We start from the raw sequence: 27,364 nt of genomic DNA on the forward strand, positions 1-27,364 counted from the left end.
TGTGTAGTAGCTCCAAAGAAATCCGACAAACCGTGTAAGCGAATCAGAAAGTCACATGTATGGGTAAGACGACCACTGCCGACTTCTTTATGCAAATCGTAGCGACTCACGTGGTAAACGCGTCGCCATACTCTATTTCCTTTTTATAATCAATCTCCCGATATCTCAATATCTGTGACTCCATTAATGGTGGACTCCTGATCCCTCAACTCTTCATGATCTACACAGAGATCTGATACTCTTCAGACTCTCACACTCTTATTTCATTTTTTTTTTGTTCCCGTAGCTCTTCTCAGGTTAGTTCATCTCTTCTCTGATTAACTCTTACGTGTAGCTTTGTTTCAGATTTTTACGGAGATCGCGTTGTTTCTTTAGCTTTGAATCATTTTTGGTAATATCTGAGTAATAAAATTCGTCCTTTTAGATTGGGTTTATAGGTTTCTTCGATTCTAGATTTTTGCCTTTTGTCTCATTCAATTTAAAGTTTCGAGCTTTTTACTATTTTGATTCGGCGATATCTCGATTCTCCTGGTGTTCTAGTTCGTATATAGCTTTCTAGATCTCATGGAAGGATTGTTTTTTTCAATTGTACCAAGAAACACGATGTTAGATTTGAGAATAGGAGATAAATTGCAGCGAAGCTAACAGTTGGAAGTATAACTTTTAATGTGGAGCTAATTGTCTGAATATAATTCTAAAACGTTTGTGAAGATTCAGATGTTATGGAGGCGACAAAAAAAAAAAAAAAAAAAAAGATTAGATGTTATGGTTGATTAGATTTCTTGATTTTAATGAGTTAAGTGTGAAAAATTTGATGCAGGGTTGCAGGAAACAATGATGGACACAATGATAAGTCACATAATGAACCTGAAACCTCCGCAGATTTCTTTCTATTGCTCGGCGTTTTCCGTCTTGCTCACACTTCATTTTACGATACAGCTTGTATCGCAGCATCTCTTTCACTGGAAGAACCCCAAGGAACAAAAGGCTATACTCATCATTGTTCTTATGGCTCCTATCTACGCTGTTGTTTCCTTTATTGGTTTGTTAGAAGTCAAAGGAAGTGAAATCTTCTTCCTCTTTCTAGAATCCATCAAAGAATGCTATGAAGCTCTCGTGAGTATTTAGTTTTATTGCTTGTGTGTTAATCTTCAGCATAATATAGAGACAACACTTACTTAAGTCTCCATTTTTTGCAGGTCATCGCCAAATTCTTGGCATTGATGTATAGTTATCTAAACATATCTATGAGCAAAAACATCGTGCCTGATGGAATCAAAGGAAGAGAGATTCACCATTCTTTCCCAATGACTCTTTTCCAGGTTTGTCCCAATCTTTGCATGGTTTCTTCTTTATATCTATTTGCCTCTTTACCCTTAAAGTTAAAGCTTTGACTCTATTGTTTTGACAGCCTCATGTAGTCCGTTTGGATCATCGCACTCTTAGACTTTTGAAATACTGGACATGGCAATTTGTGGTCATCCGACCCTTGTGCTCCTCTTTGATGATAGGTTTACAGCTCATTGGGTTTTATCCTTCCTGGTTGAGCTGGACATTCACTATCATCCTCAATTTCTCGGTTTCTCTTGCTTTATATTCTCTCGTGATCTTCTACCATGTGTTTGCTAAGGAGCTTGCTCCTCATAATCCTCTAGCAAAATTCCTCTGCATCAAAGGAATCGTCTTCTTTGTCTTTTGGCAGGTAATATTTGCATGATCAGTAAACCTCCTTCAAAACAGGAAACTCATCTTTTGATTCAGATCTTTTTAAGTCCTGGATACAAATATTCATTAGATTCATTTTGATTCTAAAACTGCAGGGAATAGCACTAGACATTCTGGTAGCAATGGGAATCATCAAATCTCACCATTTCTGGTTGGAGGTGGAACAAATCCAGGAAGCTATTCAGAACGTGATGGTATGTTTTGAGATGGTTGTATTCGCCGCCGTTCAGAAGCATGCTTATCACGCTGGTCCTTATAGCGGCGAGACCAAGAAGAAACTCGACAAAAAGACCGAATGATCATTGCGCGTCAGAGACTGAAAACCAAATCAGCCATTCTAAAAGCCAATTCTTGGTGATCTTGTATGTTATGTTGAGGGAAAAGAAGCAAAGTTTTTTTGCTTGAAATCTTTTGGTTGTCCATGATTGGGAAAAGAAAAATAAACGTTAGAGTAAAGCTATACACTTGTCTAGCCTCCATTTATGTTTTGGAATCACTTGTTTTTATTCAATAAAGGGGTGGGAAAAAAACAGAGTATAATAAGGTAAAATAAAAGTCGCACGTAAAATACGGGAAAAGGCGTGCGAAAGGACTATACGAGAAAGTAGAAAACGTAACTCTCTGATCAAAATACGTCTGGATACCTCAAACAGAGAGATAGATACCCATTAATGGTGGCCCTCTGCTCTATCAATTCTCTCTGAAAAGGTGAAACCTCTATTTCCCCCATCAACACCTATTTTGTCAACTCCTCCTCAGGTCAGCTTTTTGTAAATTTCAACTCTTTCACCTCCCAAATTCATATGCTTTTCATATATTTCTTTAGATTAATTTTGGATTTAGGGTTTAATCGAGTTTTTCGTAATCACTAATTCAATAAAGTTAAGATTTTTTTTATCATCTATTCGAAAGTTTGGTTTTTTTTTTCTTCTGTTATAATATATTTAGTCGCGAGAATCGATGGTGATTGATTTGTTGATCCAGACAGAGTTCGTTGCCTTGCCCTTGTGTTGTTTAGTTCATACCGCGTGAAGCTTTCGTCATCAATTCATCATAAAGGAGCCGTGTAAGCACACGCAATCTCCGATCTCATATCTCTCTCTCTCTCTCTCTCTCTCTCTCCAATCTCCATATCTTTCTCCTCTAATCCGGAGAAGTAAGTAGCTCGACCATCCAAATCCTCCCAACTTGCTTCCTTGTGAGTATCTCTCTCAACTCTCTCTCCATAAAAATTGTGGCTTTTTGTTTCAGCAGATGAAGAAATTTGGGATTTTTCAGTTTTGGGTTGAAATTATTTAGGGTAAAGATCCATTTCTCGCTTCGGTGACTATGATCATGGTTGTATAGCATCTGGTCTTTGAATTTTATTCAATGTCTTCTGGTTCTTTGGTTCGCTAGTTCTTGACATAATCTGCTTAGCGTTTGTTTTGGCTGAATGATTCCTTTCTCAAGCTTCATCATTTTCCTTGTCTTTTAGTTAATCAACTAGTGGAATATGGATTAGCCATGTTTTCTTCGTATGATTTTTTTACCTTCATTTCTCCTTAATTAGATGTTAATCTCCTTAATGTGATCTGTTGACTTGGTATTGTTGATTTTGGTAACAGTGAGGAAGCTTTTTGCTTCTTTTGTTCTGTCCTTGCGCGTGTCCCATTCTCTTCTCCATAGTTCCCTAATACTGAAAGATGGAGGTCAAATTATGGAACGATAAGCGTGAGAGAGAAATGTATGAGAATTTCGCTGAGCTTTTTGCTATCATCAAAGCTACTGAGAAGCTCGAGAAGGCTTATATCCGTGATCTGATATCTCCATCCGAATACGAAACCGAGTGCCAGAAACTCATTGTCCACTTCAAGACACTATCTGCTACGCTCAAAGACATGGTGCCAAATATTGAAAGATTTGCAGAGACATACAAAATGGATTGCTCAGCTGCAGTTTATCGCCTTGTGACTTCTGGTGTACCAGCTACTGTGGAGCATCGAGCTGCTGCTTCGGCTTCTACATCAAGCTCTGCTTCTGTTGTTGCTGAGTGTGTTCAGAACTTCATCACTTCCATGGATTCTCTGAAACTCAACATGGTTGCTGTTGATCAGGTCTATCCCTTGTTGTCTGATCTCTCTGCCTCTCTTAATAAACTGAGTATTCTGCCACCGGATTTTGAGGGGAAGATAAAGATGAAGGAATGGCTTTTGAGGCTGTCTAAGATGGGAGCTTCAGATGAACTCACGGAACAGCAAGCAAGGCAACTTCACTTTGACCTTGAGTCTTCCTATAACTCGTTTATGGCTGCTTTGCCTAACGCTGGTAATTAACCGATGTGCCACTGGAGACTGATGTGTTTTTTGGTTTATTTTGTGTAACTTGGCTTGATGTAGTTACAATGGTGGCTTTAGGATAATGATTTTTGTTTGAAGACAATCTGCTACATTCAAGGGATGAATGTCTGTAGGCTAAGCAGACCTCTCCTTTTGTTATGTGAAGATCATGCCAATCCAGAAATATTGATATTCTTATTGAAATGTTAATGTATGAAATACTAAGCTCTACAGTGTTTTTACTCTTTGCTTTATATTGTTAGGTTAGTTTAGAACAAGAAATTTGTCTTGTAACAATTTGCACGTAACAGGGAAGTATGCTACATATATACGTATACCAGTTATAGGAAACCTGAAGGGAATTTTAATTTTGACCATTTTCATTAGATGCGAGTCTGAAGAGTAATGCGCTTCCATCAGTAAGGATATTAACTGCCCATGTATCAACAAAATGCGCAGTGCCTGTGAGGTTAAAAAGAAAAAGGTTTCTGCTGATATTTCCCTTCGTAATCTATTCACCTTGCAGCAATAGGAGTCTTCAAAATCTATATGGAGCTTGTGGTGGTGTCTGCAATTTCTGTGTTTTTCTTGAGTTCCTCTTCTTCTCTATTAATTTGGCTATGAGCAGTTGATGAGCTTGGTGAATTGAAGCTAGACTTCACTGTGTCATCATGATGCAGAGTCTTTTTTTTGGTAGTTTTGTTATAATCAGGTAGAGATTCCCCGTCTTTCTCTGGTTTGAAGTTCAAATCTAATTGGACTTTCAAAGGCGAAGTATGACACTCATGGTTCTCACTGTTGTTAGCAGATTGGTGAAGTTCATCATCAGAATTCGGTTGCTCGAGCTCCTTGTGTGCATTGTCTTCTTTCCCCATCTGCTTCTTTTCCCTCCGTAACAACAGAGAATGCCTACGGCGTTTTACAGCTTCGCAGACCGCACAAGAACAGCGTCGGTCATGCTTAGGACCTGCACCACTTGGAGATTGTATGCAAACGATGCAACTACAGCCATTTCTATGCCGTGGGTGCTTTGTGGTTGTTTTGGGTGACATCAAGAGTCTTTCAGCTTCTTCCATGGCTTCCTCATTCTGCTGTTGAGCTACAAGTTTTTGATCTGGAGTGCATGTTGATCTAAAACAAGATAAAATTCAAAAGAAAATAATAATAAGCAGAAGAATTTTAATGAGCTTTCAACATTCGGTAACACACTTTTGGATCATGAATAGTACCAGTACCCTAATTCAATTCTCCTGACATCATTTAAGATAAGATTCACCATTTCAAACACCTTAAAGCAAAGAGGAAAGCCAATAAAACAAAGATGTGTGGTTTACCCTGTATCATCAATAGGCTTCCCGATGATTGGAGCATCCTATTTTGACACAAGAAATATTACAAAGATATAACTCAGTGAATTGATATGTTCCAAAACAAGTAAAACAAGATTTGAAAACACACCAAAGAATGAATAACATGTCGTAGAAGACTAATCAACTCAGGATTCAAATCAACTGTTTACGTAAGAGCAGTCTAAGCCAATTATGGTTTTTATAAGCTTGAGACGAACATATTTTAATACCCAACGTGTCTATTGTAGCATGAGCTCACCAATTGACTTCAAAATCCGACAGAAAAAAAAACCCTTATCTGGTGAATATATATATATGAAAAACAGTCAACAGGTTTCTATATCATGGAATAATTTTGTCTTCCAGAAGAAATCTACAGCCAAATCATAAGGAAACTGAAAGAGAAGTAAGATTCTTAAGCGGCATAGACCACATATGAAAATTAGTAAATCAAGAACATATGGATGTACCTCATACTCCTCAAACTCATAATCATCTATCACAACTTTAGATGGAGTGAGGTTGGGTGGAGGCAGGAGGAATCCTTGAGCTTCTTCCCACGTTAGCCTCAGCTCGATATGGTCTCCCTTTTCAACTTTTTGACGTTTACCTCTTGTAATCATCATGCTGCTATTCTTCTTACCGGAGGAAAATTCTACCCCTGGGGTTTCTTTAGTTATATAGGTGGACTTCTTAACTTCAGACAGTGAATGCATATCAGCCGGTTCAGCCTGCAAATGAAATGGAGAAGAGATATAACATTACTATGTTTTGTTACACAAGCTAACTTGTCATGAAAAGGTGCCAGTTAGGATTTTAGTTACTTACATCTTTGTTTGTGCAAGTGTCACGATTGTTATTCGTTGAGTTAGTTTCCTGCAGACACACATTTGATGAATAAACAATATACCAAGGATTTCTAGTATTTGCATCAGTTATGAGTTTCTCCAGCTAAAAAATTCTGCTGATATCTAAAGATAAACCCATTCGCAACAGCAGAAAGTCTACTTCTAACATAGATCCATGTAGAAGCAGACTCACTCATTACTTATCCATTTTATATGTCCACAAAGAGCATAATTAGTAACCAAATTACAACGCGAAATAAACATGACTTCCCAGAACTTTGGAAACTAGCCCAAGCTATGAGAATTTTCTCCAACCTATTTAATCTCTTCACCCAGACTGAAATTTTTTAAAGAGAAGTAAGAATTGCGTTTTCACTCATTATACTTTAACATGTTACTCGTAATTGTGCATTGACTATATTCTCAAGAGCAGCTGACATTCAGGAAACCTTCTTATAACTAGCCGTTACTTGGCTAGTAAATTAAGATTGTAACTATAGTGAACCAAAAGTACTTACAACCAAAAGCTATCTAGTTAATTTAGAAAGTAACCTGATCAGTTGATTGAGCGATGGCAGCCTTTCTGAATCCCAAAATTAACTTCCTTTCTGGATCTAATCGACTAAATATGACTGAAAAGAAATTCGAAATCAGTTCCCAAGCATAAGCTCTAGAGAAAAAAAAAATTAGTCAGAATAAGTGTAATTATGCTTAACAAAAGATATCGACTGAGAATAGTAATTCAGAGAGGCAAAATAATTGCTTCCCCATTAAATCGATGGAATTGTGAACAGTATATGCTACTACATAAAACATATTTTAGCATTTGCTACATGGTAAACCAAATTACTATGTTACGAACAATATACCTGTATCACCAGTCTGCAACACCAGGCTCTGTATGCATGGATTTACTCCCTCTAGAACATAAATTCTGCTATTGTTGTTTGGCCAAAAGCGAAACTGAAATGTCCATTCTTTACCCATTGGGTCCTGTATCTTGAGAGGCACACCCTCGGGGTGGGAAATTTGAGGAAAGAAAGCCTGTTATATAGCAATGCTTTGTTCATTTGGCATCTTAAATATGATATGAGACAACTGTAAAGTTACAGATAGCATGATTATATTTTCATGATAAAAAGCAGTGAAGTATTTGCTATAAGCACCAGACACCCAAATTCTAAATTCTTTCCACATGAGCCAACCATTTAAACAAGAGAACAAGATTCCGTACTTGCAAAAGCAAACAGTTATTTACCTCTGCACATTTCTTTGGTACCACCAGCCGCCCAACTCTTCCAGTATCACTTGCACTCAGAATCTTCTCAAACAGATGAGTGACAATGGATTCAGATCTTGCATCTAGTTAAGGTTCTAATAACTTAAAGTAGCCTACATTTTTTTAGTTTTAAATGTCATAAACCTGAGCGGCAAAGTATCCAAACAGAAAGTAAAAACCTATCTCTAAAACCTATTCTACAACCTAGTATAGACTTATTCACATCAAAAGCTAGACAGACAAACAAAAAGCAAGAGTAAAAGGATGCTAAAGTATGATCAAGAAAAGCATAATTCATATGCTTATGGTGAACATACAACGTTATATTCCAATGTAGAATCTATGAGATAAGAAGGATACTCTTTTGATTGATTCTGCTGATTTTTATTTGAAACCTTGGGCCAATATTGTGGAACCACCTGATATTTTCCTGGTGCATCAAGTTGAGTCCTCACATTACGACTCTTGCTTTCGAGTAGCGAGTCTGCTCCACCATTCAAGTCATAGTGTAAGTGACTTAGTGGAGAACAATTAGGTGTCTGCCATAAATGACTTCCAGATAGTCTAGAGTGACCAGTTTTCTCAATTGGTGTTGTAATTGGCACAGGAAACGCAAGCTGTGTCCCGCAAGGGTGATAGACATTGATATTTGGTCCATTTGGAAAAGGAGATACTTTATACTTTTGCATGTTTTCGCTCATCAATTTCCCTATCAAGTTATTTATTCCCCTTTTTTTCTCCATGGAACATGCAGTGGCCCTCTCTTTAGAAGTAGGTTGACTAAATTCATTATTATCTCCACGATTACGCAAATCAAACTGCAGAACTGAAGGACCTAAACAACTAGGGGGCTGGAAGCTTATCTGATTTGACCTAGTTGAAGAACTCCAGTTGATCGACAAGTCCTTGAATTTCTCAGAAATTGGAGATTGGAAAAGAAAGGACGGTGATGGCGGAAAATTAGGTCCCTGAAACACATGAATAAAGACTATTATAGCACATAGACTAGAGCTCAAAAAATATATTCAACTTGATAAGGATCTTTGCACAGTTGGAGTTTGTTTTCTAGCTTCTGATATCTAATCACTGAGAGTAATTGATTCGTGTAACATCATGTCTCTGAGAAAAACAAATGGATGGAATTCGGTGATTAGGAAATTAGAAGTGAAATTTTCCCTCACCAAAGCAACTTTTTTTCTTGCGCAAGCCAAACACTCAATTCCTCCAGCATCCAGTAACATATAAGTAGATGCAGAAACAATACAACCACAATGAATTCGCTGCATGGATTGCTATTAGTGAGATACTTCATATCGGGAAACCAATTTCGATTTTTGTGATGCCAAGGAGACTTGAAAAGTTTTAACGAGTAAATCATATATTTACCTTTCCACATGACTCACAACACCTCCACCCGGAAGCCTTTTGGTGAAATACGTCACAAAACTTTCCTTGCTCGTAAAGAGAGCTGAACCAAAATAAAATCATTATATGCAAAATGGAAATACAGTAACGAGTTCATGAAATTGATGTAGTGAGCAGGTAAAAGCATTGTGTCTGCAGTGTACTGAAATCACAAAAAGTAAACCACACTCCTTGCATTGGTTAATGCAAAATGCAACTAGAACTGGCAAACTTAAACTAATTTTTTTCCAGCTCTGATGAAGTTTACAATTCACAACAAAAACAAGTCTCTGGAAAGTGGAAACTATACAGGCATTCATAGTTATAGGATATTAAATCAGCATGGTTATGAAATACTCATTGTTTCTACGAAATGAGCTACATACAGGGAAGACAACGATTGAAGGGTTATCAATATCATCAAACTGCTAAATGTTTCCTAATAAACCTATCTATACATCATCACAAACAAGAAGTATAGTGAGAGCAAAAGTCTCTCATAAGTTCGATAACTAAAACTATATCGGCAGGTAGTTAAGCCTTAATGCACAAAGCTTTGCAAACCTATGAAAATGGCCTTGTGTTTACATAAAACCATTATTTTACCCAATTTATAATTTCAAAAAGTACCCTTTATAACGCATCAGATATAGCACAAAGTAAGCCTAAGAAACGCATCATTGGATGATATCTAACTTTGATGCAGTAGAATATAAAAACATAGAAAACCCACTAGTGGACAAATTATCCAATCAGGTGGATCAGAATGCAATGTAGCTTACTAGTGTTTTAATTTATTTGTCCCCTAGTTTTACTTTGTCTATCACTGGACTTTGAATCTCCAGACTCTCTATTCGGTACACAATATTGATTCTACATGAAGAATTTAGCTGAAACTCACTAGCTCCCCAACATCCATCAAAATGCTTAAGATTCTAGAAGCCTAATCACTAACTCAACAGCGTTCAACAATGTCAATCTCCAATTATTATTTTTAACTACTGAAAAGAGTGGCTCCTAGTCTCTCCGATTGTAGTCAACACTTGCGGACCCTATACTCGAAAGTCGAAACCCAAAACAAAAAACAAAAAACAAAAAAAAAAATTCATAAATTTGGGTTTCAACATTTGTCACCCACATGATACCAAAAACTACAAACAAAAACAAAAATTCCACAAAAGAAAAAAAACAATAATTAAGTAGACGTTTTCCCTGAGTTTCAAAATCGAAAACAAGCAAACACTCCACGAAACCAAACTGATCACTCATCAAAAAATGGAACAAAGAGTAAAGCAAGGCGAAGAAGAAAGGAAGCAAAAGGAAAAGTAGCAGCTTACGCGCAACGATCACAGAGGTCGACGAAATCGCCAGTACGGAGACGCCAACCAGGACGGCAATGGTCGAGCTTGAACTCGAAACATTCGTGGTTGAAGCAAAATCTAGAGGAGAAGGAAGAGGAGGATGATGACATGGATGAAGAGGAAAACATAACAAAAAACCCTAGAAAAGCGTGAGTGAAATTGATGGGAGAGCAAAGAGAGAAATAGTGAAGTGGTGCTCCTGGCCTGGGTGGGTATTGTGTTGTGTTGTTTGCCTGATCAGCTAATAAAAGCAATTTAAAGAAAATAAAATAAAAACTCTCTTTTGAGGTTCTACAGAAAGAGAAAGCTATTAAAATCTCACTCTCTCCTATCCAATCACATTTCTCTTATTTACTTTTTTCCACTTTTTGTTTGATATTTTCCATATTAAAAAAATATATTTGTATACGCCAAGTCATCATTAGTCTGGTAGGTCCAAATTGAATTCCCAGGAACATTATTATATATCATTTGATCGAATATGATTTGTCGCATCATATTTTTTTGTTTATTTTGCTGGATAGAGAAAGAAGTATCTATTAACCTCAGCTAGTTGACAAAACTAATCTCCATATTATTATATTTACCATAAAGCTCTAAGCTTTATAGGACTACTCTCTTTACAAATTAAGATCACTTGTTTGTTATGAACTTATGATTATATATAGATTTGACTTTATATGTTACGAAATGTTGTAATTAGATGTGTATATTATTTCATAAATGATCTGATCAGTTTAGTATCTATAGACTGCAAATACAAGAACATACAAAGTTTACACTTCAAACATACAAAAAGATCAGAAACAATACACCTCTATGGAATTTATAAGTATGTAGACTCAAAATCATCCCTTTGCTTCTCATTTGCTGTTTACTGTAATAGCTGTACATGTCCATCAATTTTAATCATAGCCACAAGGGAAACACTTTTTGAATTGTGTCTTCAGCTCATTTCATGTCATATGTCCCACTTTCATAATTAGAATTATTCAGGAGAGTAGAGAGTTGCTAAACCTTGATCAACACTTATTTGAAGCTTGCTGTAAGACATCAAAGCCTTTTGATCACATTTGTATGATCTTCTTCCTCTTGCCAATACCTCTCCATCTGAATCTATGATTCCTTCCTTGTCTGGTTCGTCTAGGCGTGCACCTGGCTCCAGCACAAATGCCTTCACCTTTTCAATAGTAAAATCACCATGTAATGTAAGCTTTTCAGCCAATCTTTTAGATCCAGATTCAGATAAGAAACATCAAAGCCATGAAATGAAATATTACAACTATACAAATGGGTTCATGGTTTCGGATGACAAACCTTCAGATATGATACATATGGTGACTGAACATGTGTTCCATCATTCAATTTTGTCATAAGTGATAGCAAGGCAAGCTTAGGACAGTCTTTCATGACAATCAAATCCAGGAACCCATCAGAAAACTGTTAAATCAGAATGTATATGTAAGAAGCATTCACAATTTGTTTGCAAGTAAGCAACCCTATGAAGACTTTTTGCACACAAAAGAAGACCCAAAACGGTGTTTCCCTGGTTTGAAAATGTTTCAAATTGTGTAACTGACCTTTGCGTCAGGAGCAGCCAAAGTGTTCTCAGCACCCCAGGGAACATTATGAAGCCATACTGAAACAAATGGGCCTTTCATTTCTCTCCAGCCCAGATCTTCAAGTCTAGTATCAGGACCTTGGTATCCAATTGCCTTATCACTAACAGATGGCTCTTTATCTAAACTGCAACTGGCTGGTTGGCCATAGCTCTCAAACCCAGGTGCCGGCACAAATAGAATCCGTCCATTGTATTGTCTTAAGCATATTATCCTCTGAAGACCCTTCAAATACAAACGGTAGAAGAGAGAACACAATAATAAGAGAACATCCAATTAGAATCATACAATCATTTCTTTTATTTAACCTTAACCAGCAACTTCATGGATAGATTTGAATAGACTAAACGCATACTTAAAACTTGCATTGCAGGATAAAATCAAAATTTCAACTAAACATACATAGATATCAAAGCGAGCACTACCCATCCATCTGAACTTCTCTGACTCGATGTCTATATCAGCCACTAAACCTGAAAGAAAGTGAGATTATCTCAATATAACCAACGGAATAATTCAGCAAGATCAACCACTAAACCTGAAATAAAGTGATATTATCTCAATACAACCAACAGAATAATTCAGCAAGATCAGCCATGACTCGCGCATCTGCAAATTAAGTTCTAAATTCTAGAGTAACAGAACCAAGAAGTTGAAGTCCCCACATACCCCAAGCAAGCATCAAGACGCTGAAGAATTTGGTAGTCCCTTGTGAGATAGTTGCAACATCTAGAGAACGTGTACGACCTGCTAGTACAGTAATAGTGTGGTGGCAGTGAGTTCATTCAGGAAAGTTAGAATATTTTGAAGGATTAAGTATGGTTTATATGGTATAAAGCAGGACCTCGAATAATTGAAATAGCGGCACTTGTTGCACTACAAGGAAGCCCTACCGGTTCCAACAATGATTTGATCATGCCATTACCACTTCCTGCCATAAAGAATTTTCGTGCACATGAAGAAATACAAAAGTAAAAAAATTTAAGCTGAAGTTTCTCACTTTCTCAGACACAAGATAATAATTTGATAGAATAAGCGGCAAATTTTCTATCTTACTGAAGGATAACCTTTACATCTAAACTTTCACATGGAACACACAAGAAAAGAGAATCATAAAGCAAAACGAACCTGCAGGGACCATTCCTATTGGCAATTTTAAGGCAGTTCTCCAGTCTGCTCTTTCAAGCAGTCCATTTACAACCTACTAAATTAAGGAACCAATCGTAAGAATCACCAACAACAAAATAATTGTTTAATCCTAGAGTCAAAACTAAGCAAAGTGGTAAATATCTAATTAAGAGATTACTTCTTCTAACAGATACTTCCAAAAGCAATATGTTTTTCCCTTAACTTCAACAAAGACGGGATTTCTAAATTCCTCTTATTTGCATCATGAGGTGGGAATAGCACAAAAGACACGCATCATCATTTCCAAACAAAATTGACATAGAGAAAATGATACTTCCACCAACAGAAAAGCTTCCTACTTACCTCAACAAGGACACCATCACCACTAACACAAACAATACCATCGTATTTTGATACATCCATGGACCTAACAATTTCCTTAGCATGCAACTGGTACTTGGTTTCTGAAACAATAATCATAAAACAAAAATCCAATTGTAATTTTCCCAGGCAAGAGTTCTTGACACTAGGAAGAAACAAAATAGAAATGACTAACCTTGAATCTCAAGTTGAATATTAGCATCTTCAAACAATGGTTTTACTTCCTCTACAAAAATCTTCCTCGCTGATTTCTTCCCGCCAAACGGATTCACAAATACAAACAGTTTCTTGGGCCGACCTAATTCTCGACAAGGTAATCATCAATTTAGCATCGAGTTTTAAGATATGCATTTCTGTATAGACTTTCGATTTTAGCTCCGGTGATACTTTAAATTTTCGCGAATTGAACTAACCGAGAGAGTCGAGGTGTTGATGGAGCTTATCGCACCAAAGCTTTCTAGATTCATCAGAGAGAGGCTCGAAAACGAAATCCTTCCTCGTGTAATCTCCAGCATTTCCTTCGCAGCAAATTCCTCCTCCTCTCTCTACCAATGTCTTTACTCTAACCTTGTTACCTTCCACGACGAAACTCAGTACATCTTTTTCCGCCGTCGATTTCCGCCGTCCAGATTCCATCCACCGTATCTCTCCGTCAGCAGTCAAAGCTAACGGCGTAACAACACCATTTACCAGAACTCGGTCGGAGATTATCGCCGGAGGATCATTCTCCGTCTGACGATCCATAGAAAGAGAGAGGAGTTTTTCGCCGTTGGTGAGAGCGAGCTAAGATTTAAAAATTGACCTCGAAGCTAATCTTTGGTAAGACTTTTCCGATCAGGTCACGCGCCGGGAATGGCGAGTGGATGAGATGACGTGGCGATACTCCTCTAAGTAGTTACGACGTGTCGATTTCTCATACGCGAGAGACAAAAAAATAATCAAAGATGATGGCTAGTCTCTCAAACAAACAGATAGACACACAAAACGACATCGTTTTCGAAGTTCAAGACATTCAAACAAACAGTAGAGTTTCCTGTAACAACAATTCAAAGCAGTCAATCTGGTTCAACACCAAACATGGGAGGGAGGTTTACTTATTCTGAACCAGATTAAGATTTAATAATTAATTATAAGAAACACACAAAACAGCTGATTGCTTCTCATTTCCTGTAATGTTACTGTACATGTGCATCAATCAAATTACAATTCACAACCACAAGGGAACAATATTTACAACAGGAGATAAATATCAAGGTGTATGAATTATATGATTTGTATGTGTCTTCATCTCGCCTGTAGTTTTTTAAACATTTATCAATATTCAGGAGAGAAGAGTGTGGCTAAACCTTGATCAACTGTTATTTGAAGCTTGTCGTAAGTCATTAAAGCTTTTTTATCACAATTATATGTTTTCTTTCCTCTCGCCAAAACCTCTCCATCTGAATCTATGATTCCTTCCTTCTCTGGTTCATTTATAAGTGCACCCGGCTCTAGCACAAATGCCTTAACCTTTTCAAAGTATAGCATAATAAGCAGTTTGGTCAATCACAAATGCTGCTTCACAAGGTACATTAAAGCAGTCAAATGAAGTGAGGTTTTGGATGACAAACCTTTAGATAATCTATATATGGTGAGTCAACATGTGTGCCACTGCTCAACTGTCTCATAAGCGATAGCAGGACAAGCTTAGGGCAGTTTTTCAAGACAATCAAGTCCAAGAAGCCATCAGAAAACTGTTCATCATACCAAATACAAATGAAGTTTTAACAGGTTTTTTGGCAAGTAAAAGAACCTTATGAAGACCTTTTGATGATGCACAACAAAAGAATATCCACTATTCTTAGTTCGAGATGTGTAACTGACCTTTGCAGCAGGAGCAGTTAAAGTGTTCTCAGCACCCCAGGGAACATTGTGAAGCCATACAGTAACAAATGGACCATTGATTTCTCTCCATTCAAGATCTTCAAATTTTGTATCAGGTCCTTGGTATCCGAGTGCCTTAACGCTAACAGGTGGCTCTTTGTATAGGCCGTAACTGGCTGTGTGTCCGTAGCTTTCAAACCCAGGAGCCGGTAGAAACAAAATTCTTCCATTGTATTGTCTTAAACATAATATCCTCTGAAGAGCCTGCCATACAAGAAGGTAAAAAGTCCCTTAAATTCAACAAAAGAACATCCGATTAGAATCATACAGTCTCACCAGCAACTTAACAACCGCAATGCAACAATTGTCAAATTTGTTAATTAAACGTACATATAAGTCAATGCGAGCACTTCCCATCCATCTGAACTTCTCTGATTCAATGTCTATATCTGCTATTAAACCTGAAATAAAATATACTAATCAATACAGCAGAAAGAATGTTTCAGCAAGCCCATGTACTACTTTCATTTTCAAATAACATTCTGACTCTGGATATGGAACCAAGAAGTAGAATTCACTTATATACCCCAAGCAAGCATCAAGACACTGAAGAATTTGGTATTCCCTTGTGCAATAGTTGCCACATCTACAGAACGTTTATGACCTGCCAATACAAATATAATGTCTAAGAAGCTGATTATTAAGAAAAAAGAATATGTTCTGCTGGATAGAATTTTTATGGAGCAGAACCTCGGATAATAGAAATAGTAGCGCTATTTGCACAACATCGAAGCCCAACCGTGTCCAACAATGACTTTATCATGCCATTACCAGTTCCTGCAGTCAAGGATTTAAATGCGCATAAAGAGAGTAAAACAAATTCTCTAAAAGTTTCTCATGCACATATTATCAATTTTCATATGGTAAACTACAATCTCGGTTACTAAAACGAAAATATCACAGGAAATAACACACAGGACAAAAGGAAGAAACAAATTCAGCCTCCAAAGATCTTCTGATTCCAAACAATGCACGACATTTTCGAGGCAAAGAAATGAAAGCATGTGGATTAACAAACACATAAACAATGAAATGTAAAGCAACTTAAACGAAGTTACATCTTATATATAATTAGGGATTCAGAATGAAAGCAAACAGCTTGAAGTCGGAGGATGAAACACAAACCTGCAGGGACCATTCCGATTGGCAATTTTAAGGCAGTTCTCCAGTCTGCTCTTTCGAGCAGTCCATTTACTACCTACTAAATTAGGAACCAAGTGTAAGAATCAGCAACAATAAAACAATTATTTAACCCCAGAACCTTAGAAAAAGAGTAAACATATAATTTAACACATCAAAAAGCAATGTCTTTCCTCTAACTTTTAGACATGAACTCTATATTTCTTAAGTTTGAATCAGGTGTGAATAGCACCAACCACACACACATCATCACTTCCAGTTGAAGTTAACCAAAACAATTGACACAGAGAAAATGATACTTCTGACATACCTCAACAAGAACACCGTCGCCACTAACACAAACAATACCATCGTAATTCGATACATCCATGGACTTAACAATTTCCTTTGCATGCAACTGATACTTGGTTTCTGAAGACTCATCATAAGTAATCCAAATGTCAATTTCACAAAGAAGAGTTCTTAAACCCAGAAAGAAACAAAAATAGAAATCAGGGAACCTTGAATATCAAGTTGAACATCGGCATCATCAAACAATGGCTTCACTTCCTTTACAAAAATATCCCTCGCCGATTTCTTCCCGCCAAAGGGATTCACAAACACAAGCAATCTCTTAGGCCGGCCTAGTGGAAAATTTCCAATTTTAGCATTTGAGTGATACACAAGTTTTCAACTTTTTTATTGTCAGACTCAGACAACAACTAACCGAGAGAATCGAGGTATTGACGGAGGCTATAGCACCATCCAGTTTGATCGATGAGAGGCTCAAAGACCAAATCTTTTCTGGCGAAATCTCCACTAAATCGTCCACAGCAGATTCCTTCATCTTTCTCCACCACTGCCTTTACTCTAATCCGCTTACCTTCGACGACAAAACCAAGAACATCCTTCTTCATCGACAAACTCTTGCGGAGTCCGTACTCTGTCGACCGTAACTCCCCGTCGGCAGTCAAAGTCAACATAGCCAGCTCACCGTCTATAAACACTATGCCGGTGATTATATCAGTCGGAGATATCATTTGATCATTCTCCATTAGACAGCCGTGATGGGCCACGAACCTAGAGAGAGAGAGAGAGAGAGAGAGAGAGAGAGATAAAGAGATAGAGAGTTTCGTCTTGCTTCCGTAGTTGAGCTAAGTATAAAGAAAACAGACTCGAAAGCTGACTGATACGGCTTTTGTCCGATCAAAGGGGAAGTGACTAGCACGCGCTTACTACGGCGACTGAATGAGATGACGTGGCGTAACGCTCTTTAATTATGACTTGTGTGAGAAAAAGAAGTTTATTAAATTAAGTGAGGCCTGAGAGGTGAAGTGTGAATTGAGAACAAAAAGTCGTAAAGTAACAAACGACACCGTTTCCAGGAGGAAGTGCCTCTCCCAAGTTTCTCTTTCTTAACTTGGAATAATCAAATAGGGACGTTGGATGAGATTTACTTGTCCTCAGTGATTTCCTCGTCTTCATCTTCTTCCAGTATATACACAAGGGCACGTCTTCTCTCAGCAAATACACAAGCCACTCCCCTTGAAGCTGTAACAAATTTAGAAAATTACGTCAAATGCGGTTGAAAAGCATTTCTCACTTGAAGTAAATAGGTAGAACTAAGCACTTACCGCTTACTGCTAAAGGAGCAATGGCAGAATGTGGGATGTTGCGAACCTTTTCGTTCTCCATTTCCAAGTTAACAATCGATCCCTGGAGGAAAGCAATTTGTCAGGATTTATAGTAGATAACATCGTTTCAATATGTGGATAAGTTCCTAGATTAACCTTCACATGGTTCACAAAACTTCGATGAGATTGGTTAAAATAAGCAATACCTTCAAATCCTCTAGCTCCCACTGGTTCAGAGAACTAGATCTTGAAATGGAAATGAATGGTAGGTCACCAGTTTCTACAACCATCATGCATGCTTCTCCCAAGCCTTCTGAATTTGTATTTGTTTTATTCAATAGTAAAACCAGTTCTCTATCCTGTTTCAAAATTAGACAGAGGGTTTACAAGGAAACTCCAAAAGACAAAAATAAGGAAAATTTAAATCAACCAGTACTGCAGAATAGAACGAGTATTCACCTTGTAGAGAGACAAATCAACACAACTGTGGCCATTAGGTACAGATAACAAAACGGCTTCCAGAGAAGTATAACCATTTTTCTCATTGTTAGAGTTCTGCTTAAAACCCTTAGCTATACCAATACAGTTCGGAATCTCCGGGAAGGTTTCATCGGGGACTTGAAAAGATATATAATCAGTGTACCCACTTTGGCACGGTGTGTCATCAGAAAGTTCATTCTGCACGAGCAAACAAAGACTTTAGAATATCAAGAGCAAATGAAGACTTAGGAGATAGTAATCAACAAGCTCTTTCTAAGGATGACGTGTGGGATCATAATAATGCGCATTAAGATTGTTGCAGCTCATACCTTATAAAAGGTAAGAGACATGGGAATTGTTGTAGGTGTTTGCGTTGTTGACAACTGAAGAGGGTAAAGTGGCAACAACTTCATACACGATATCTTTCTTGATATGGTTGTAAAGGGCATTTGAAGAGCCATCTTGAAGCTAATATTGTTAAACCACTAAAATCAATTTTGATACCGAGAAAAACCATGAGAAAGTATGACCAGACTCTAAAAACTCGGCACCCATTTTTTTGGTGGTAGTCGCACTTAAAAATGTCAAGGCGAAGCCATGACATCAGACCTTTGTCTCTACCATAACCTTTTTTACAATCACTTTACTACCACTACACTCAATGATTTAACATTTGTAACAAAATTTTAGTTTAAAGAAGTGGAAATGTAAGGGAATATACCTAGACTCCATGTGTTGGAATTCCTTAGCCAATGTCCTCTGCAGAAAATCGCAGTCTTGGAACCCTCCAAACTGAAGTAACTCTTTAACTCTTCCAATGGTTTTGCTGGGACATAAGAACATTAAGAGTTTATTATATATGGATTGAGGAAAATAAAGTGAAATGTACAGCCTTGGAGGATACAGTGAACTTCATGATTCATCCAGTTCTATGATATGCTAATTTTTGGTCATTTATGCAGAAACTTCGCAAACACATATAGCAGCACAAAAACGCACACACATTACCCACATGAATTTCGTGTTAGGGTGGTTAGAGAAACCCCTTGGATGTACTTTTGTTATATCTCATATGACTACTCCTACTCAGTCTGGTTATTGATGGCTTAAAAAGTTAGGTAACCTAACAGAGATTCGGATCGAGTATAAGACAACACGCAGAAAAGGTAAAAGCACAGATATAGAAAGAGGTAACCTACAGATCAATTTCAATGTTATCGCCAGCTTCAGTTAGCTCCAGGAGGTCTTTCACAGGATCTTGATCATATAAAAACTTCAAAAATACCACAAGGAGTTCACTGCCACAGAAGAGAACCGTGTAACTACAAAGATCTGGCTTTAGCGTCATTAACAACATAGAAACACATGTGCGTACCTGTTGTATGACGAAAGCTGATCATTTGGTTCTTGCATAAGATACTTTATGCTTCTGACGAGCCAGTTGAAGAAATTTGAGAACTGAAACAGAAAATAATATAATTCTAATGATAGGATCTAGCTAATAGTATCATTGCATGGAAACATGGGACAGCCAACAAAAAAAATAGTTACAATTATCAGTGCTATACGTTTTTGTACCTGTTGGACAACAGAAGAAAGTACCATCATAAACCGTTGCACTTGTACAAGTACAAGACCAGCATTCTCAGTGGCTTCATTAAGGAGTATCTCATCCAAACCAATACCTTGGTATCTTGCACGCCACCTCGAGAGACCTCTTAATTCACCCATCCTGAATCCAATAATTTCTGCTGCAGGCTGAAAATGAAAGCTTATTTGTGACAAAACTCTCTATCTAAAAAAGCATGAGCAGGATAAACAAACGTTACTTAGTCTAACAATTACAACTTCATTTCCAAGAATGAGATGAATACTAAACCTGAAGATGGTCAAGGACAATCTGCTGAAGCTCTTTTCCTGTACCACATACGGACTTCAAGACGCGCTTCACACCCTACTAAACAAGATTATCAGTTAGTGTTATATGATAAACTAGTACCCTGAAGAATATCAAACAAATAAAGCTTACCACTTCACCCAGAGAGTTAACTAGAAACTGATTAAGCGCTGGACTTATTCGCGCACCACCCAAAAGACTAAGAAATTCTTCTTGAGGAGATGATTCCAGTCCTAGGAGAAAAGTAACAGACCCCTATGAAGCTATAAGCATAAGACAAAGAAAAAAAAACTCAACCAACAAAATGATAGTAGCAACTACCATTATCTACGATCAAGGTGGAAAGAGAATGAAACTTGTCATGAAAAGTTTTCATTGCATCCGCCCATTGTTTGCTCATAACCGACAGGGATGCTCGAATAACCTCAGTCAAATCTTCAATGTTAGAAGCTTGTTGAGCAACCTGATGAAGCTCATATTTCCTGAAATAAAAGTTAGAGGAGATAACTAATATAACAGATGCAAGGCAGAAAAAATGTGTTGCTTACTGATAGTTGCCGGTATTGAAAACCAGATTTAGAATATTGAGCAGGAATAAAAGATAGAAGCAGCAGCAAAATATAGATAATTTGTAGTGTACTTATTATGTCTGGGTACAAGTTACCTCTTCCAAAAAATAGATGTGTCCATTGCAAGGCAATGTAAACCATGTTGATCTTGAACGCTAAATGTTTCCTCTTTGGGCTTCATTTTACAATCTGTAAGCTCTCCTGTGCACATTACTACCAGACGACAGAGGTCTTTCGACAGAGCAACCTAAGAAATGAATATACAATAATTAGTTTGAATTTAAAGACTCTTTATAATACAAGGCTCCCTCCTTTCCTTGTTTCCACCATAGACATTTACAGTTAGATACAGGAAAATTGAAGATATGTCAATTTCTACCATTTGAAAAGTATGTCTCTTGAAAGGATTGGAGTACCTTGTGGATGGACGCATTAATTATTTTGCAAGAGGCAGGCTCATCCAGATGCTGAACAGGAACATACAGCTCATGTATGTTCTGATCATGGTTTTGCAGGAGCAGCAGAGCATATACATGAAACAAGAGAAAATAAGACTTAAAACATATTAAAAAGCAAGAGAATATTGCTCATAGCTAGAGATGAAATACAGTTATAAAACACTTACAAATAATTTTTACCCCTAAAAATATTAAGAACATGTAATAAGAGAGCAACTTAAAATTTCAGAAAGCCAATTTCCATAGGCAAATAGTGTTGAAAATTCATTGAGCATCCTGCAATTCTATATGCAAGCAGGATTCAAAAATGATGAAGCACCTCAAGGCATCAACCATGATACATGAATGGGTTATTAGGGCTTAACTAATTACTTACAATCAAAAGGAGCGACTTACAATCTTGCCTATCTGAAATATTCCAAATATACTGAAACATATGCTCCCATCCTGATCTCCACTGCAGAGAATGTTAAACTTCCGGAATGAGGTATTAGATAGTTCTGCCAAAGAATCTTCACCGTCATCCATGAAACTGGAATCACCAGCTACCAGTCCAGGCATCTTTGGGGCTCTTGGAGCAGGCGGGAAAAAACGAGAGGTCCGGTCCTCATAAACGGAGAAATTTTCAATTTTATCCTGAAAACCAAACTCTAAGAAAAAGTAAGCACTAGTTCAAAGAGCTTTTTATGTTAGAGTTGGGTGTGAAATTAAAAACTAAAGATATTTGCTTATCCTTGCTCAATATCAATATAAGCGAAATAATATCCCTTGATATGAAACAAACATGAGTTTTTATCCACCTAATCAGAGGAAAAGACATACCGTATTGGATTGTCCATCCTCCTCCCAGTTAAGACACACAACAGCTACAGCATGTGGCTTTAAGCTCCTTAATAGCTTCCCGTTCTGAGATTAAAAAAAAATGTAACTAACACTTTCTGATAAGCATAATCTTTTTCCTTTTCAACCCTTCAAACAGAAAATATTACTAGTTTGTTTTGCAAGCTCATCAAAAACTTCATCATGTAAAACATAGATTAGCTTCAACCTAAAACTTGCCTCAACATCATGAAGCGCAATGGTTCCATCCTCAAGCCCAACAGCTATCGCTTTACCATCAGGACGCCAACATAAACAAGTAACAGGCTTTCCTATAAGCCAAAAGAAAGTAAAACCACTTAGCACCAGAAATATCTGCTCAGAGTAATCCTTCTAGGATTGACAAGCTACTTCAAATTGCATTTCAATTTCAATTTTCGAGCAAATAGCTAACGAGTTTTCATCAAGCTATAAGTACGGATAATCAGAAACCATCTTGTATTCAAAATCAGCTTTACCAGGAGAAATAGTCCACAATCTCTGCCAATTGAACCGATGCAGCAAAATCTTTGAATCCTCTGTAACCATTGCCAGCAAATCCTTCTCCGGGTTCCACTCAGCTATCTTAATCTATAGAAATTGAACAAAATCCATATATCCATCTTAAATTCCCCAAAAGAATAAAAAAACGAAATTTGAGCTGAAGTAAATCAAAACCTGAAAAGGTATGGGCTTGTCGAACTGTAGCTGGAAAGGAATGATATTTTCACCCTCATCACTCCCCATTTCCGACATTCCGAGGTTTTTACTAAGTAAACAGTGGCGAGTAGAGAACAATTAGGGGTTTTTGGAATTTGTAATTTTTCGTAAAAAAACTGCACAAACTAAGAAGCCAGAGAGAAACACTTGAGAAGATAACGAAAAACGAAAGGAGAAGACGACGGTCGCCGGGATCCGCCGATAGCAGAAAGACGCACTAAAAATGACGACGAGACCTGGCGGGCTTTTTCTTCCAATATTCACAATAAAATACCTAATCCGATTTCTGGTTTAATTCCGGTTCAACCTTTGGTCTGAGTTTGAAATAACCCGGTTTCGGGTTTTTGAGCTTTCGACTGGAGGGGTTTAGAACAAAATTAAACCTCTAGCTCGCTGCTACTGTCCCGGAAGCTCTGACCAAGACGACGACGAAGATGGGTGAAGAGGAAGCAGTAGTAGCTGATGAAAATGGCGGATTAAAGGTAGATTCTGGAGAGCAAACTTCATCGTGGCCTAATATGAGATTCGATGTATCTCCTTACAGAACGCACCATTTCTTCAAGCAGTTCAGGAATACTCGAAACCCTAATAATTTCCTCAAGGGTCTTAAATGGTAACCTTTCTTCTTGTTTCAAATTCACGCTCTTGTTTAGTGATATGGTTTTCCCTAAAAAATTTGATTTTTTCTTTTTCCTTGTACTGTTTCTTACAGGTCACCTGATGGTTCATGTTTCCTTACTAGCTCCGAGGACAATACACTTAGTCTGTTTTATCTGTAAGGAGAAGAATTTCAACTGAAACCTCTTTGTAGCTTTAAGTATCTGTAATTTTTGTATGTTTGGCCTGTTTTATAGTTCTCTGTTGAATTATTTTGTTTTGCAAAATTGTCCATCAGGCCTCAAGATGGAGGGGATTCTAATGGCTATGGAGTGCCAATCCCTGAAGAAGGTAATCTTTGTAATCTGACTTTTATATGTTGTGTCAGATGCTATAAAATGTGAAGTAACTTTGTGATTTCATGGTGTGTTTATGAATTTTCTTTCAAATTTTTGGAATTGTAGATTCGTATGGTGCTAGTCTTCTTATCAATGAGGGTGAATCTGTATATGATTTCTGTTGGTATCCATACATGTCAGTTTCAGGTAATAAATAACGTCATCTTAAAGGATTCTTTCTTGTTTGCTTAATGTTCATCATTTGCATTACTGATCTTTGGGCTGTTCACTGATTGGTTTCAGATCCTTTAACATGCGTCTTTGCTACCTCAACTAGAGACCATCCAATCCATCTTTGGGATAGTACTTCTGGTGAGGTGCTGATATTTCCATGAAACTTAACATGTTTACTGGAGAGTTGTTCTACCATTATTTTAGTGTGTATCTGGTTATTTATATGTGAATATAACAATGGCAGCTTCGGTGCACGTACCGAGCCTATGATGCTATGGATGAAATAACTGCTGCTTTTTCAGTTGGATTTAATCCTAATGGAACCAAGTAAGCAAGAACTTTATCTAAGTTTTATCCATCTTTCCACATGCTATTGAATTTTATTAACAATCATATACATTCATTTGTTATGTCTTTAGGATCTATGCTGGCTATAACAGCTCCATCAGAGTGTTTGATCTTCATCGTCCTGGTAGAGATTTTGGACAGTATTCAACTCTTCAGAAAAATAAAGAGGGCCAAGCAGGTATTTTCTTAGTTTACCACTCAGATACTGCACTATATTAGTATTACTGGTTATACAGAAACAAGTAAAACCTTCTGCTGATTTATTATTTCCAGGTATATTATCTACTCTTGCTTTCTCCCCAACTAATACTGGAATGTTGGCTGTGGGCTCTTACGGACAAACTACTGGGATTTATAGAGAAGATAACATGGAGCTATTGTATGTTTTACATGGTCAAGAAGGTGGTGTTACACACGTAAGCAAGGGTCACTAACTGTTACTTTCTTTTTGTGCATTGGGGTATGATGTATCATAATTTGAACTTTTCTTGCTTTCAGGTCCAGTTTTCAAAGGATGGGAACTACTTATATACAGGAGGTCGCAAGGTAATGTACTGTTATAAACCCTTTCCCGCTGAATGTTGTTTTGATCCATATTACACCACCCAGAGAAACTTTCGTCGGTGTCCAATATTAAAGTATGCCTTTAAATAGGACCATGTCTGTAGTAACGTTACCGGTAAATGTTTCATTTTGTTTGCTCTTTTCAGGATCCTTACATTCTTTGCTGGGATATGAGGAAATCTGTTGAGATAGTCTATAAGTGAGTAGTTTACTTCTTTCCTTTGGTTTGGGTAGTCTTTGGGTTTCTAAGCTCATACTTGTTCAAGAATTTAATCTAGAGGCAAAAACAAGTGCTGTAAACAATATGAATGCTAAATGCGCCATGAGCAACAAAAGCTTAACGCAGCATCAATGTTCAAGTTACTAGAAGTCTTAGCTTGATGAAATGGTAGATGTCTAAGCTTTTATATAGTTGAAATGTGATTGAAAATGGATCATTTAAATGTGTGTATCAGATTGTACAGAGCAACTGAGAACACAAACCAGCGGGTATTCTTTGATATTGAGCCATGTGGTCGACATTTAGGAACTGGTGGTCAGGTACTTTTGAACTCCCTTCCCTTTCCTTCCATGTGTAAGCTTATGTTTTGCCCTTAACTAAAAAAATTAAAAGCTAATGTTTTTCCTCTATGAGCACACATAGTTAAATCATGTCACACCATTTTCTCATTCCTCTTATCTTTCATTCCAGGATGGGCTAGTTCACATGTATGATCTACAAACCGGAAACTGGGTCTCTGGATATCAAGCTGCTTCAGGTAAGCATACACTTGGTTCTTCGATTGCATTCTCAAGTTCTTGATGAGATCCTAACGTTTGCATATTACGCTAATTGGTTTGATACAGATACTGTCAATGCTTTCTCTTTCCACCCATACCTACCAATGGCTGCTACATCCTCTGGTCACAGACGTTTCGCAATTCCAGATGATGAAGATGAAGATAAGAACGATCTCGAACTGAAAGGTACATTACACTAAACTCTTATCAGCTCTCTCCTATTAATGATATAACATAATCTTTCCTTTTTCTCTTTGTATTTACACAGCTGACGAAAACTGTGTATCTCTCTGGAGTTTCTACGTTACATCCGAAGAGAACAACAACACTTGTGATGAAAACAATGGCGTTACAAACAAGTCTCATCCCCAAAATGTAACCGGAGAAGAAGAATTAGCCTAAACGTATTTTATTATTTTTAGTTTTTTGCACCATGTTTAATAAAGGAATCAAAAAATAATGTTTATTTATTTAGCAATATTTAGTCTTTATCCAAAAAATTAGCATATTCTTATTTTTGTGCTATGAAAAATATACAAAACAAGTAACAAATTCCAAAAGCTCTTGTCAAATTGTTTGAATGGATAGGTTCAGATCACAAACCAATGTTACTGCTCACAGAAGATAATACATGGAGAGGAAAAAAGCTATTTCGTTATGACAATCGTTGGAGGTTCAATCAAGAAGCTCAACGGGTTATTAAGGACACTTGGTCGCAATATTGTCATCAGCTTCAACCACAACATTTTAATGAGGCACTACTAAGATGCAGAAACAGCTTATCTAGATGGAAATCAGGCCAAACCCTTAACTCCAACAGAAAGATTCAACAGCTTTGCCAAGACCTTCAAAAAGCGTATGATTCAATTTCCCCAGACTTTAATTACATTACTCATTTAAAAGTGCAGCTTCAACAAGAATATAGAATGGAAGAGGAGTATTGGCGAGCAAAAAGTAGAATACAATGGATGCAGGCTGGAGACAAAAACACTAGATTCTTTCATGAAAAAACAAAACAGAGAAGGAGCTTCAACCGAATTACATCCATTCAAGATTCGAGTGGCAATATTCATCAATCAGAGAAAGATATTCATACAGTTATACATTCTTATTTTACTGATATCTATTCTTCTTCTGGCAGTAGTAACCTGGAAGCTATACTGGACCATATCCAACCAAAAGTCTCTCAAGAAATGAATCAGAAGCTTACTGCTCCAGTCTCAGAAGAAGAAGTTTACCAAGCTCTTTCCCATATGAGTGTAGACAAGGCACCAGGACCTGATGGACTAAATGCAGGGTTCTACAAATACCATTGGAATGCTATAAAATCAGGTGTGATCAAGTTCATTACCTACTTCTTTGAAACTGGATATTTAGATCCACAGTTGAATCACACCCACATCTGCCTTGTTCCAAAAGTAGAATCCCCAACT

At 37.3% G+C, this 27,364-nt stretch overlaps 8 protein-coding genes across 14 annotated transcripts in view; 4 read left to right on the forward strand and 4 right to left on the reverse strand.

The window, feature by feature from the left end:
* Nucleotides 1-5: 5 nt before the first annotated feature.
* Nucleotides 6-2,218, forward strand: LOC17880223 (transmembrane protein 184 homolog DDB_G0279555). Its single transcript, XM_023779456.1, has 5 exons — nt 6-63; nt 821-1,116; nt 1,200-1,322; nt 1,412-1,702; nt 1,821-2,218. The coding sequence occupies exons 1-5, from the start codon at nt 60-62 to the stop codon at nt 2,022-2,024; spliced, it is 918 nt and encodes a 305-aa protein (XP_023635224.1). The 5' UTR covers nt 6-59; the 3' UTR covers nt 2,025-2,218.
* Nucleotides 2,219-2,348: 130 nt separating this feature from the next.
* Nucleotides 2,349-4,287, forward strand: LOC111829662 (vacuolar protein sorting-associated protein 28 homolog 1). 2 transcript variants are annotated; one of them, XM_023779457.1, is made up of 3 exons: nt 2,349-2,484; nt 2,710-2,923; nt 3,333-4,285. In XM_023779457.1, the coding sequence occupies exon 3, from the start codon at nt 3,411-3,413 to the stop codon at nt 4,038-4,040; it is 630 nt and encodes a 209-aa protein (XP_023635225.1). In that variant the 5' UTR covers nt 2,349-2,484; nt 2,710-2,923; nt 3,333-3,410; the 3' UTR covers nt 4,041-4,285. The 2 variants fall into 2 exon arrangements, with proteins under 2 accessions (XP_023635225.1, XP_023635226.1); XM_023779458.1 differs by lacking the exons at nt 2,349-2,484; nt 2,710-2,923 and adding an exon at nt 2,941-3,025 and having other exon boundaries at nt 3,333-4,287.
* A 97-nt stretch (nt 4,288-4,384) lies between these two features.
* On the reverse strand, nt 4,385-10,597 carry LOC17878035 (B3 domain-containing transcription factor VAL3). Of its 2 annotated transcripts, XM_006283100.2 has the most exons (11): nt 10,261-10,591; nt 8,906-8,987; nt 8,701-8,799; nt 7,880-8,487; nt 7,499-7,595; nt 7,110-7,284; nt 6,793-6,872; nt 6,221-6,268; nt 5,863-6,123; nt 5,378-5,415; nt 4,385-5,174 (listed from the first exon to the last, which is right to left on the reverse strand). In XM_006283100.2, the coding sequence occupies exons 1-11, from the start codon at nt 10,410-10,412 to the stop codon at nt 4,589-4,591; spliced, it is 2,226 nt and encodes a 741-aa protein (XP_006283162.2). In that variant the 5' UTR covers nt 10,413-10,591; the 3' UTR covers nt 4,385-4,588. The 2 variants fall into 2 exon arrangements, with proteins under 2 accessions (XP_006283162.2, XP_023635223.1); XM_023779455.1 differs by lacking the exon at nt 5,378-5,415 and having other exon boundaries at nt 5,032-5,174; nt 10,261-10,597.
* Nucleotides 10,598-10,975: 378 nt separating this feature from the next.
* On the reverse strand, nt 10,976-14,199 carry LOC17878619 (sphingosine kinase 1). Of its 2 annotated transcripts, XM_023779693.1 has the most exons (10): nt 13,826-14,199; nt 13,588-13,710; nt 13,395-13,495; nt 13,032-13,104; nt 12,748-12,834; nt 12,573-12,650; nt 12,306-12,376; nt 11,865-12,128; nt 11,602-11,724; nt 10,976-11,464 (listed from the first exon to the last, which is right to left on the reverse strand). In XM_023779693.1, exons 1-10 carry the CDS (start codon nt 14,154-14,156, stop codon nt 11,273-11,275), a joined length of 1,443 nt encoding a protein of 480 aa, XP_023635461.1. In that variant the 5' UTR covers nt 14,157-14,199; the 3' UTR covers nt 10,976-11,272. The 2 variants fall into 2 exon arrangements, with proteins under 2 accessions (XP_023635461.1, XP_023635462.1); XM_023779694.1 differs by lacking the exons at nt 13,588-13,710; nt 13,826-14,199 and having other exon boundaries at nt 13,032-13,107; nt 13,395-13,474.
* Nucleotides 14,200-14,536: 337 nt separating this feature from the next.
* Nucleotides 14,537-17,612, reverse strand: LOC17878499 (sphingosine kinase 2). Of its 2 annotated transcripts, XM_006283521.2 has the most exons (10): nt 17,182-17,612; nt 16,976-17,098; nt 16,786-16,886; nt 16,461-16,533; nt 16,026-16,112; nt 15,862-15,939; nt 15,666-15,736; nt 15,276-15,539; nt 15,023-15,145; nt 14,537-14,921 (listed from the first exon to the last, which is right to left on the reverse strand). In XM_006283521.2, exons 1-10 carry the CDS (start codon nt 17,507-17,509, stop codon nt 14,727-14,729), a joined length of 1,443 nt encoding a protein of 480 aa, XP_006283583.2. In that variant the 5' UTR covers nt 17,510-17,612; the 3' UTR covers nt 14,537-14,726. The 2 variants fall into 2 exon arrangements, with proteins under 2 accessions (XP_006283583.2, XP_023635460.1); XM_023779692.1 differs by lacking the exons at nt 16,976-17,098; nt 17,182-17,612 and having other exon boundaries at nt 16,461-16,536; nt 16,786-16,882.
* A 101-nt stretch (nt 17,613-17,713) lies between these two features.
* On the reverse strand, nt 17,714-23,299 carry LOC17878021 (anaphase-promoting complex subunit 4). The gene is made up of 20 exons (XM_006285691.2): nt 23,218-23,299; nt 23,029-23,119; nt 22,830-22,941; nt 22,552-22,643; nt 22,315-22,398; nt 21,889-22,128; nt 21,451-21,531; nt 21,130-21,281; nt 20,787-20,947; nt 20,598-20,698; nt 20,448-20,522; nt 20,147-20,326; nt 19,944-20,026; nt 19,768-19,866; nt 19,290-19,394; nt 18,898-19,036; nt 18,548-18,766; nt 18,295-18,447; nt 18,089-18,170; nt 17,714-18,005 (listed from the first exon to the last, which is right to left on the reverse strand). Exons 2-20 carry the CDS (start codon nt 23,104-23,106, stop codon nt 17,908-17,910), a joined length of 2,334 nt encoding a protein of 777 aa, XP_006285753.1. The 5' UTR covers nt 23,107-23,119; nt 23,218-23,299; the 3' UTR covers nt 17,714-17,907.
* Nucleotides 23,300-23,426: 127 nt separating this feature from the next.
* LOC17880624 (telomerase Cajal body protein 1) overlaps nt 23,427-27,364 on the forward strand; it is a 5,286-nt gene continuing 1,348 nt past the window's right edge. The window contains exons 1-16 of one of the 3 annotated variants that reach the window (XR_002833080.1): nt 23,427-23,683; nt 23,783-23,845; nt 23,966-24,018; nt 24,132-24,212; nt 24,309-24,382; nt 24,484-24,566; nt 24,659-24,765; nt 24,861-25,003; nt 25,086-25,133; nt 25,298-25,350; nt 25,607-25,691; nt 25,843-25,909; nt 25,998-26,117; nt 26,200-26,335; nt 26,520-26,787; nt 27,073-27,263. Coding sequence is in view for 1 of the 3 variants with exons in the window: in XM_006283711.2 (XP_006283773.1) it covers nt 23,505-23,683; nt 23,783-23,845; nt 23,966-24,018; nt 24,132-24,212; nt 24,309-24,382; nt 24,484-24,566; nt 24,659-24,765; nt 24,861-25,003; nt 25,086-25,133; nt 25,298-25,350; nt 25,607-25,691; nt 25,843-25,909; nt 25,998-26,117; nt 26,200-26,333 (1,290 nt within the window). In the remaining 2 variants the exon portion in view is untranslated. Of the gene's footprint in view, nt 23,684-23,782; nt 23,846-23,965; nt 24,019-24,131; nt 24,213-24,308; nt 24,383-24,483; nt 24,567-24,658; nt 24,766-24,860; nt 25,004-25,085; nt 25,134-25,297; nt 25,351-25,606; nt 25,692-25,842; nt 25,910-25,997; nt 26,118-26,199; nt 26,446-26,519; nt 26,788-27,072; nt 27,264-27,364 lie in introns of those variants that run through there. The other 2 variants (XR_002833082.1, XM_006283711.2) reach the window with 2 other exon arrangements.
* LOC111829312 overlaps nt 27,125-27,364 on the forward strand; it is a 2,933-nt gene continuing 2,693 nt past the window's right edge. Inside the window, exon 1 of the mRNA XM_023778050.1 lies at nt 27,125-27,263. Within this exon, the coding sequence (XP_023633818.1) occupies nt 27,125-27,263 (139 nt within the window). The remainder of the gene's footprint in view (nt 27,264-27,364) is intronic.

This window comes from Capsella rubella, unplaced genomic scaffold (assembly GCF_000375325.1).
Source record: "Capsella rubella cultivar Monte Gargano unplaced genomic scaffold, Caprub1_0 scaffold_7, whole genome shotgun sequence".
NCBI lineage: Eukaryota > Viridiplantae > Streptophyta > Magnoliopsida > Brassicales > Brassicaceae > Capsella > Capsella rubella.

What these genes read in the sequence shown, in the direction of transcription:
- LOC17880223 (XM_023779456.1), top strand. An exon ending in AAGAATGCTATGAAGCTCTC is followed by an intron (nt 1,117 to 1,199) that starts GTGAGTATTTAG and finishes CATTTTTTGCAG; the next exon opens with GTCATCGCCAAATTCTTGGC. An exon ending in TCCCAATGACTCTTTTCCAG is followed by an intron (nt 1,323 to 1,411) that starts GTTTGTCCCAAT and finishes TTGTTTTGACAG; the next exon opens with CCTCATGTAGTCCGTTTGGA.
- LOC111829662 (XM_023779457.1), top strand. Translation starts at nt 3,411, where the DNA reads ATGGAGGTCAAATTATGGAACGATAAGCGTGAGAGAGAAATGTATGAG.
- LOC17878021 (XM_006285691.2), bottom strand. Translation starts at nt 23,106, where the DNA reads ATGTCGGAAATGGGGAGTGATGAGGGTGAAAATATCATTCCTTTCCAG. An exon ending in TTGCGCTTCATGATGTTGAG is followed by an intron (nt 22,399 to 22,551) that starts GCAAGTTTTAGG and finishes TTTTAATCTCAG; the next exon opens with AACGGGAAGCTATTAAGGAG. An exon ending in TGTCTCTTACCTTTTATAAG is followed by an intron (nt 18,767 to 18,897) that starts GTATGAGCTGCA and finishes TTGCTCGTGCAG; the next exon opens with AATGAACTTTCTGATGACAC.
- LOC17878619 (XM_023779693.1), bottom strand. Translation starts at nt 14,156, where the DNA reads ATGGATCGTCAGACGGAGAATGATCCTCCGGCGATAATCTCCGACCGA. An exon ending in GTGATGGTGTCCTTGTTGAG is followed by an intron (nt 13,105 to 13,394) that starts GTAAGTAGGAAG and finishes TTAATTTAGTAG; the next exon opens with GTTGTAAATGGACTGCTTGA. An exon ending in TGGCTGCTCCTGACGCAAAG is followed by an intron (nt 11,725 to 11,864) that starts GTCAGTTACACA and finishes CTGATTTAACAG; the next exon opens with TTTTCTGATGGGTTCCTGGA.
- LOC17878035 (XM_006283100.2), bottom strand. Translation starts at nt 10,412, where the DNA reads ATGTTTTCCTCTTCATCCATGTCATCATCCTCCTCTTCCTTCTCCTCT. An exon ending in TACCAAAGAAATGTGCAGAG is followed by an intron (nt 7,285 to 7,498) that starts GTAAATAACTGT and finishes GCTATATAACAG; the next exon opens with GCTTTCTTTCCTCAAATTTC. An exon ending in TCGCTCAATCAACTGATCAG is followed by an intron (nt 6,269 to 6,792) that starts GTTACTTTCTAA and finishes GTGTGTCTGCAG; the next exon opens with GAAACTAACTCAACGAATAA.
- LOC17878499 (XM_006283521.2), bottom strand. Translation starts at nt 17,509, where the DNA reads ATGGAGAATGATCAAATGATATCTCCGACTGATATAATCACCGGCATA. An exon ending in AATCGGAATGGTCCCTGCAG is followed by an intron (nt 16,113 to 16,460) that starts GTTTGTGTTTCA and finishes CCTTGACTGCAG; the next exon opens with GAACTGGTAATGGCATGATA. An exon ending in TAACTGCTCCTGCTGCAAAG is followed by an intron (nt 15,146 to 15,275) that starts GTCAGTTACACA and finishes TATGATGAACAG; the next exon opens with TTTTCTGATGGCTTCTTGGA.